Source organism: Cimex lectularius, unplaced genomic scaffold (genome assembly GCF_000648675.2).
Source record: "Cimex lectularius strain Harlan isolate CLEC.00 unplaced genomic scaffold, Clec_2.1 scaffold112, whole genome shotgun sequence".
Lineage (NCBI taxonomy): Eukaryota > Metazoa > Arthropoda > Insecta > Hemiptera > Cimicidae > Cimex > Cimex lectularius.
Window position 1 is genome coordinate 688,195 of NW_019392699.1, and position 10,174 is coordinate 698,368.

General features: G+C 39.5%; 1 protein-coding gene across 2 annotated transcripts; it reads left to right on the forward strand.

The window, feature by feature from the left end:
- The first annotated feature begins 2,674 nt into the window (after nt 1–2,674).
- On the forward strand, nt 2,675–9,763 carry LOC106664659. 2 transcript variants are annotated; one of them, XM_014390583.2, is made up of 5 exons: nt 2,675–3,067; nt 3,146–3,279; nt 4,286–4,377; nt 4,436–5,184; nt 9,499–9,763. In XM_014390583.2, the coding sequence occupies exons 1-4, from the start codon at nt 3,051–3,053 to the stop codon at nt 5,171–5,173; spliced, it is 981 nt and encodes a 326-aa protein (XP_014246069.1). In that variant the 5' UTR covers nt 2,675–3,050; the 3' UTR covers nt 5,174–5,184; nt 9,499–9,763. The 2 variants fall into 2 exon arrangements, with proteins under 2 accessions (XP_014246069.1, XP_014246070.1); XM_014390584.2 differs by lacking the exons at nt 2,675–3,067; nt 3,146–3,279 and adding an exon at nt 3,661–3,776.
- The last annotated feature ends 411 nt before the right edge of the window (nt 9,764–10,174 follow it).

Sequence of the window (10,174 nt, forward strand, 5' to 3'; positions counted from 1 at the left end):
GATTGCGGAGATAAATTTGATGAGTTCGAAGAAAAATCTTTTACCACAAACTGCTTCGCGAGGAGGAAAACTGTCAGTCATCGAATAATGTGCCCAACTCGGCCGGCTCTCAAGGAAAAGCGGCTTGCATCAGAGAATAGAAATGGAGTGGTAAGTCATCCATGACAATCCAAGGCCTCGTATTTCGTCGGCGAGGGACATATCATGTACAGAACATTCCTGCTAAAGGCCTTTGCAAAATCTTATAAAGATAAACAACAATTGAACGGAGCGAGATGACACTAAATTGCGTGAATTATTTTCAACCGTTATTTTGGGAGATGCTTGATTTTGGGAGTGAACTTAAATAAGGGGCGTCGGTGGCCGCAACGGTTTAGGCATAGAAATGGCGCTCATCTCTCTCAGGTAAAAGTCCCGGGTACGAATCCAGCGGCCCTGCATTTGAACCCGACGTACTTACAAATGGGATTTTTTTCAAAAACACCGGCGGTTGATATAACCTCTGCTGTTGCGAACCCTTCTAAAAAAATAAAACTTAAATAATATAACTGCTATTTTAACAAAATTGCCTTTTATTCCGCATAAAGTTTAATGTTCTTTGATTCAAAATTAACATTAATAAGAACAAAGAGAAAAGGCTGATCAGAAGAGAAGAATTCATCGGCTCGAAACAATCAACAACGTCTCACCAAGATTGGTTGCAGAAAGTTAAAACAGAACGAGAGATGAATGAACTCGGTTATAACTTTAGAATAAAGAAAACTGTTTCCATGGTCTCTTTTCATTGAAGCTAGTTTATTTATTTTTTTGGCCGGCAAACTTTTAACACTTTTTCGCGTTTTAAACCCGCTTCCTCAAGGCCTCGCCAATTGTGGATAAAATAACACAAATAACTAACAAACATACTCAGAAAACAGAAATAAGATAAACACATGATAGTCTGTTTAACATTCACAGTACCTCTGAGTAGTCGATATCCTCGGAGTAGTTAGGAATATGCACACTCCATTCACGCTAATAAATAAATTACATTATCACAGCAAACTTTGTTCAGACTACCCAAGACTACTCGATATTTTTCAGGGAAATTAGGGATAAGCCCTTCATTCACACTACTAAATTACATACTCACTACACCGGAGTACTAGATATTCCTCGGGGTAATTGGGGATAAGCCCTTTCATTACACTAGCAAATTACACTCACACATTCATTCTCACTATCCCGGAGTACTCGAAATTCCTCGGGAGAATTGAGGGTAAACCGTGTCATTCCCGCTAATAAATGACATTATCTCATCACACTTCGTTAATGCGACCCCAGAGTTCTCGAAATTCCTCGGGATAATTGAGGACATTGCCCCGTCATTCACGCTAATAAATTACATTATCTCATCAGGCTTCGTTCATACGATCTCCGAGTACATTCACATACATTCACGCTAATAAATAAATTACATTATCACAGCAAACTTTTTTCAGACTACCCAAGAGTACTCGATATTTTTCAGGGAAATTGGGGATAAGCCAGGTCATTCACACTACTAAATTACATTCTCACTACACCGGAGTACTCGGTATTCCTCGGGATAATTCAGGATAAATCACGCCTTTCACCCTAATAAATTAAATTATCTCACTAGACTTCGTTCATACGATCTCAGAATACTAGTTATTCCTCGGGGTAATTGAGGATACCCTGTCATTCACGCTAATAAATTACATTATCTCATCAGACTTCGTTCGTATGATCTCCGAGTACTAGACATTCCTCGGAGTAATTAAGGATGTGCCCCCCCATTCACGCTAATAAATTACATTCACACATTCATTCTCACTACCCTAGAGTACTCGATATTCCTAGGGATAATTGAGGATATTACCCTGTCCTTCACGCTAATAAATTACATTATCTCATCAGACTTCGTTCATATGATCTCCGAGTACTAGACATTCCTCGGGGTAATTGGGGATAAGCCCCTACATTCACACATTCATTCTCACTACCCCAGAGTACTCGATATTCCTCGGGGTAATTGAGCATAACCCCCTTCATTCACACATTCATTCTCTCTACCCCAGAGTACTCGATGTTCTCGGAATAATTGAGGATATTATCCTGTCATTCACGCTAATAAATTACATTCCCACATTCAATCTCACTCACCCTCGGGGAGCTATGTTTATTAAACCTAACTTCATTAAGAATTTACTTTTACTTGACTTGAGACTCCATAGAAGAAATAAGTGTGATCTCAATATTTCTCACCAATTTACTGCGGACAATTTTACAATATGTCAAGTGTTACTGCATTCGGGTGAAGAAAGTTATGAAACGTACGTAACACTAGTGGCTATGCTCGGCTGATTCTTTATTTCTGTTTATCAAATGGAGGGGGGCCCAGGGAACCGTAGAGCAGTAGAAATATTTCAAACCCCCATTTATTTAATCAAGAATTAACTAGAACAGATTGCCGTCTGGCTACCTCGTCTTCCTACGAAGTTCTAATTGCGTCCGAATCTGAATATTTATGAGCGCCGGTTCAATTGAAATTGCACAACCTGCCCGTTCAGGGCGTCACCGACCGTAGAGAAATATGAGGGCGGAATAAACCGGCCGTCTTGCAAAAGTTGTCTACGCTTTTTCACAACATCTGTTCATCGCTTTGGCCATTGGAAAAACAAAAGAGAAAATTGTCAGTTTGAAATAAATTCTTATCCTTCCTGGACTGTGGACAAAAATCGCCCTGTTCCTTCAACCGCTGCCTTTATTTATAATCGGCATCACTACAGAGCTAATAAATTCAATGAAGATGTACAGCTAATGAACAATTGGTTTAAATCGCTAGTTTTTTTTAAAGACATGGAAGGTGTCACATAAACGACGACCACATGATAAAAATTCCTATTTTTACGCCAATTTTTTCTTGTGTTTAAGTAGATAAATAATCAAAATTGTCATAGATAACGAGAAAGGGTGAATTTTGTACGACTCGTGTTTAATCAACGGCAGTTACCGTTTCAAACATTGCATAGATTCAAATATGCAAAATGAGAAATTCAGCGAGGTAAGTTCGAAATTAATCGATCCGTGACATCGAAACTCCCTTCTTTCCTGCCGTACTTTAACCTCGTTCTATTTGCAGCATTATCAAAGATTGTGAACAAAATGTAAAAGTGTCGATTATGGAGAAAAAGTCCTTTGCGGAAAATTCCAAATTTGTTAAAGTTGACAAACAACCGAATAATAACATCGAGGAAGCACCGCTGCAGGAAATATGTAAGCTTTATTTTACCATAATCCTTGCTAAGAAAATTAAATGAAATTGTATTTACAGAAAACAATGTTTACCAAAACCCACTTCACACCCTCCCAAATCCGCTAAACATTAATTCAATAAACTTATCTCGTTCATGATTATTCGGAGATCGTGAGTGGCGGTCTGGTGTGATGTAGGTTTTTAGAAAAACATTTTCTTTATCGTGCCGACGTTTCGATTTTTATTGAGATCATCTTCAGGGCTCAAAGTGTTTTCCGTGTAGATGTGTAATTCTTGTCTGTCGTGTTGAGAGTGCTTGTCTTGTTCATTCATATTTTATAAAATGTGTGACTTTCCTTATATTACTTAAAACGTCATTTTCATATGTAATCGCTAAAATATGTACATATGATGAAGTTAGAATATTCAGTCAATAGCATATACTTGCATTCCTTTCATTAGATAAAGAACACTGTTTTAAAATTACCGCCATTTTTCCAAATGCTTCATTACTGAGGTATGTACCGTACTTTAACTCGCTCTCGTTTGGTAAAGACGAATATAACGTAAGCACTGAATCATTAACGATGTTGGTACTGCAGGCACGGACTTAGTTACGAAAATCAGGGCAAGTTAAAATTTTTACATGTCCCCGACGAGAGGAAATAAACTTGATTTACATTTTTTAGTACAGCAGCTACCCTTCTATGACGATAAAAACATATTTTTTTACTTCAACAAACGGTGTAAAACAAATGATTACTTTTTTCTAATAATTTAAAGAAAATAATGCAATAAGGCATAGTTTGTTATATAATTATTAATTATTCAATCGTGTGCTTGTTCTGTGTTGTATTACTTCGGCGGAAGTACTAGGGGGCTAGGGTATTTTTGTATTTTCTTCTTAAATTTTCCGTCGAATAACCTTTCACGCCACCGACGTCATTTCGTATTAGTTAGTTCCAATTTCCGCTTTTTGGATTTTGACCTTCGGTTGTCAATTAATAATCTTGGACGAATTTGCAGTTCTGTGTAAGGAAGTAACGCTGGAATCCGTGATGAACAATTTCGACAGGGCTTTCAGAAGAGAAACGTACGGGATTTTGCCTCAGACTGATGTAATTTGACAATTAATCGTTCCTGAAGTGCTTTTCACTAAAAGATTTTGATTTTTAGCTCAGTTTGGAGGAAATAGGTGAAAAACCGCGGAAAAGCTCGTTCTGGCAAAGGTTGCAAACGTTTCTGTTCTCAAGGAAGAAGTTGTCATCGCTCTTCTCTAGAAGCGACACGAAAACCGATTTCTCCGCCGTTTCCGAAGGATCCATTCACGAGAAGAACCAAGACACGGCGGACGTTTCCGCAGCACAAAATCCCGCCCCGAAAACGGCGCAGGACTCGCAAGTGGTGTCTCCGAAGTTGTCGCACAGGCAAGAGTCTCAAGGCTCGTCGGCTATTAAGGGCAAGACGTCATCTGGGTCCAAGTCGTCACGTGCCGAATCCGGAATTCTTTCGATGTTGAACCGGAAAATTTCGGGCCGGCTCAAGGGACAATCGAAGGGCCAGATAGGAAGCTCGTTCGACCACAGTCAAGGGCACGTGAAGCAGGACACGTCGCTCCACTCTCTCGCGAAAAGGACGACCGTTTATACACACGATTTGATTTTCTTAACGGAAGAAGACAGGCGTGATAAATACGAAACGGCGAGGAAAAAGCGGGAGAAGGAACTGTCCTTACTTCAGACCACGTTGCAGCAGACGCTCGGCCCTGCAGATTCAGACGAGCTCCTTGTCCAGGACCGAAATCAGATCAAATCTGTGCTGGATTTGACCAATCCGGTCAGCAGATCGCCCTCCAACCCAGTCCTCGAGACTACTTCCGATCAGTCTAAAAACTTAAATTGTAACGAAAACTAAGATCGTCTAAGGTAAACATATTGTCAAATAACACTACATATGTTTTATTACTAATTTAATGTTTTTCTACAATTATATTATATACTATAAGAAAATTACCTAAATTTCTTCTTGTTATGCACTTTACTCTATTGAAGAACAGAATAGAAAATACAGAACGAAAAATATCTCTGGAAGTTCAGATTTTTCTTAAAAACACAAGTTCACACATTAAAACACATAAAAATTTCCAAGATTTTTACCGTTCCTGGTCATTTTGGTCTGCCAGAAGTGTTTCAGCTTCTCGCCATCCTCATACATGGATAAATAGAAGGATTAAGTCCAAGTTTCTAAAATGTGAAGGGGTGATTAAGCACTGTCGGAATTGTCCTGCCAGCCCCATTACCAAAGATGCTGAAACAGCATGACAGACCAAAACCAGGGGATGGACGGACTAAAATTATTGGAAACCATAAAACTAAAAGTTCATCGACTCGGCCTTCAGAAGATGTCCCACAAACTTGAAACTGTATTTTTTGTTCTTTTTCATATTGCAGGTCGAATTTAATTAGGTGAAGAGGTGTAATCCAGTGACAAATATTTTCTACTTTAACCATAAAATGATATAAAAATACAATAGAGATTATCCACAATGAATGAAAAAGAACTATGATAAGGCAAATTTTCAAAATTCTTTGATTGATTTCTGAAAAGGGGCCTTAAAAGTTAGGCAAAACTTGTTAATTCCATCAAAAATGTTTGGCAGTGAAAGGGTTGTTTTCAATTTACATAATTGATTTCAGTTTTTTACCGCTCTTCCAGAGTAAGTCCGTTCATGCTAGGAACTTGGATGGGGATAAATTTGAGCCTTAAGGGTTCGGTAGTAGTCTTTCATCCATTTGTCTCTACGCTCGTTCATTTTCCAATCGAAAGTACTTTCATTAATGGAGAATTTATTAAAGTAAATTATTGATTGAAATGAGTGTCTTTGACAGTTCGTTCCCGAGAACTCATCATCAACAAGACAAGAGGATCTTTAGCGTCCGCACCGGCCTTTTCGGCCTTATCGGACGTTTTGATTCTGAAGATGAGAACTGACGCACCTCCGCATACGACGGAAGAGTGATACCACCGCAGCATTGGTGTAGAGGCGCCCCAGCCGCTAAGGGCCAAGACAACCTCGCTCTCCGCTTGTCCACTCCCAATGGTAGGGCCCGCTTTGTGCATCGGGTCGTATGCCGCACGCAAAGGGCTAACAGGCCGAAATACATCGGCCTGTTCTCCCGCGTACTCCCTAGATAGAGTAGGCCACTCTATCTCCCTGAGTATTGAGGCTGCCCTAGCGTAGAAACATCCGGGAACGCCCCGGCAGCGGTTTAGTTTAAAGTGGAATTGCTAACCACACCCTAGAAGAGCACCGCCTACGGTAAAAAGTCCCTTATTCGAGCTCAGCCTACACCTGCCATGCGCATTCGAGGGACTCCATACACTCACCCCAGGTAGTCCGATCCTTCGCTTCCCCAAGGGTACCACGCCGGTCATACGCACAATGCAAAGCATACTCGAGTCAGAGAAACAGATTCACTACCCGTTTCCGTTCGCTTACTCACGCATTCGAGGGACTGTTCAGGATAATCATCGCGTCCTCAACGCTTACACGCTGTCTTCCAGTCGCAACGTCTCCCTTGAGGCCGGGGGTAATAACGCTGGCCATACGCAAGCTTCACGAAGGTCACAGATAGCAGACAGCCTCTGTCTAAGTTCCCGCCAGGGGAGTCACCACGTGCCACCACGAATCCGTTCCCAGTGTAACTTGGGCTGATTTGAAACATTTAAGTTACCCCGTGGTACAGATGGCCATAAACCCTCCCCCCGTCTGTGCAGACAGGATCTAGTGCACTGGCCCTCGTGTAACTCTTTTAAGACACCCGCCGCCCATGCCGAATCTAGGCCGACACGAGTACAGAGAGGTTGCCACGCCCTCAGGTCTGCACCTTTATTTTGTGTCCGGATACCCCCTTGCATCCAAGGGTTGGGAGAGGGGTCACAGGAACTTGGATTGAGAAAAAGAGCCGTGGATGAGAACACGAGGTGAGCCGTTTCGGGGTCTCGAGTCTCAAACCACACTATACCACTCGTCGTCGCCGTAGTTCCACACATAGTGGGCCACGACTCCTAGGGTGGGTGAGTAGATTCCGAATTACGAAGGACGGTCTCATATAAAAGTCAGTATTCTGTGTCAGTCAATGAACAAATATTATTTTCTGATTATTTTCTTGCCAAACTTTTTTTTCGGAATAACATAACTTCGAACTGACAACCGCGATCACTAAATTTATTCAAACTAATAAATATTGAGTTTAAAAAGAATCATTCTTCCAAAAAGCGTATTATATTATATTAAGAAATAATTGTTTAAAACAATTTTAGTAAAATCAATGACAGATTTTCCGTGAGCTACGGCTCAGTAAAATTCTTTAGGAATTCAGTAAAATTTATCAACTAAAAGTAACTTTTCTTCTATTTACCAGAAAAAAACGAGCTAATTGAGTGAAGAAAAATTTTGTTCAGTGTTACTAACCCTTTTACACTCTTTGACTAATAATAAATTTAAAAAAACAAATCAGTTCAATTTCCTTCTTCCGGATCCAACTTGTCGTGTGAGTCGGTTTTTTTTTCTTCGGTTTTCTTTGACTAAACAATAAATCTGAGTGAAAAATAATCGCTAATTTTTTTTCTTAAAAGAATGGCCAGATGCTTTGGCCAACGACGGATGTAGTGGGTGTCCCACGCTCTACCATCCACGATGGTCTGCAACGGTTTAGGGCCACCGGAAGTCTAATTCGAAGGAAGTGGTCGACCGCGATGTACGACGGCTAGAGACAATCGTTTTTTTGCTCTCACCACACTACGGAACTGTCATTAAACGTCTTACTCGATAGGTAGTCAACCCCAAACGGTCCGTAACGTAAGGGTGAGTGTTTATAGTCATCAGAAGGGTTTGTGAGAATAGTCTCTAGACGTCCTGCATCAGGTTCTCTACTATTCGACAGGCATCAAATAGAAAGACTTGTCGTAAATCAGCTCGCTTGGATGGTTGAACAATGCTGGGGTGTTCTCTTCACGGATGAGTGCCTGTTTGGTATCTGGCAACCAGATGACCGTAGTGTAGATAAACCTTTACCGCATGTGCAAGTGACCTCAAAGGCAGTCAGCTATGGTATGACGTGGAATAAGTCCATGCCCTTACCGACCTGATTATCATAAAGAATCGATATTTCATTGCACTAAGGAACATTAAGGAAGGGGAGCCGCGGTAGCCGAATGGTTAGCGAGAGAGACTCTCGGCTCGTAGACCCCGCGGTCGTGGGTTCAATTCCCGCCGTCGCCTCTGGCCTTTTTCACGTTACCCTTCCCTCCAAAACAAATACGCATAATAAAAAAAACAAAGAAAAAAAAGTTCTGCTGAAAAGCTGCGGTCCCATTTCTCTCCATTTTTGGAAACAATATCGTACTGATGAATGATAAAGCATGTAGGGCGCGTTGCCACCCCAAATCACTTATAATATATTGTAACGAATAGTAATAAATTGTTAATTTAATTCTATTCTACCACTAAATGATTTTCAGACGTTTTGGTGAAATTTTTTTAAATTATCATAATTATATAATATTTTTATTACAACTCTTGAATTTCTGATCTCATTTAATTTAGTTTACATTAAAATAAGTATAATGTATTTAATATAACGATAAAAATACATATAGTTTGAAATAGATAACAAAATAGTGCCCATTGATTTGTCTTTGAGTGTAGGTGATTATCAGAATGAAAATACTAAATAGTTAATCGTTTTATGTGAGGTTTTGGTTGAAATGAAAAAGCTAGTGCCACGAGAGGGTTTCAAACCCAAGACCTTCTTGCTAATAACTTATTTTACTCCTGAGTCGTCACACATTCACCCCAGGGTACTTGATATCGGGTGAGAAAAATTGTTAGTTAACTTTTAATCTATCTATTAGGTTTCGTGGTCCGATTGACCAAATAAATTATTTTCAATTAATTAGTCTTTAATTAAGGTTTTGGCTGAGATAAAAAAGTCAGTGCCACGAGCGGGATTCGAACCCACGATCTTCGGCTAGATACGCCGCTACTCTACCACTTGAGCTATCGTGACTTCGATCCACTCGAACACCTCCCATCTCAACCCCCACTTTTTGAATTTTCCCTCCTTTTTGCCATTTTTCATTTGCTGCTCGTGACACTGACTTTTTTATCTCAACCAAAACCTTAATTATGCTCTATCCAACATTTTATTGATATGATAATATAATTTTAATTTCAGGGTTTCATAGAGAGGAAATCAATAAGAAAATCGGAGCGGTCGGCGGGTTAATTATTTTTTCAGCATTTGCCACAATGTCCTGTGTATTTCTCGTGTTGGAATAAAAAACAACATGGAGCACTATCGCCTCTCAAAAAAACCAACTATTCATCTCATGTGGCTGGTATTGTTCAAAAACTAACTCAAAACTAGAAGTAAAGGACAGATAGTAACAAATGTGCCGATAAATTAAAACAGCTCAAATAGAAATCATTTTCAAATTTGATTGTTATATCCTTTAAACATTTAAGAGGCTGTATATATTAAAAAAACATTCATAGAAACAACAGTAGTGAGATAAAGGACATATTATATTATTTTATTATAGTTGACAGAACGAAAAATGTAATATAAAAAATCAGAGTATTTGTTTGAATTATTTAACCTGCCCTTGTAAAATAAATTACCTCCCAAACGTTTCTTTTCTCGGACGTGTAACTTATAAACAATTCCTAATTAATTAGGATCAGCCTAAAAGTTATAATTGTTTGAAGGACCTTCTAATATTTCAAACAAAAAATTCGCTCCTCCAAAGGCCCCAGGATATGATATAATTAAAATCAACGTACGACAAAAATTGTCTGATAAAAGTTTTTTCTCGTGTTCATCAAAAAAGCAAAAACATTGTACAGCGAGG

Excerpts from the sequence above, each read along its gene's own strand:
- LOC106664659 (XM_014390583.2), top strand. Across the intron at positions 3,280-4,285 it reads AGCACCGCTGCAGGAAATAT|TTCTGTGTAAGGAAGTAACG; the intron begins GTAAGCTTTATT and ends ACGAATTTGCAG. Across the intron at positions 4,378-4,435 it reads GGATTTTGCCTCAGACTGAT|CTCAGTTTGGAGGAAATAGG; the intron begins GTAATTTGACAA and ends TTTGATTTTTAG.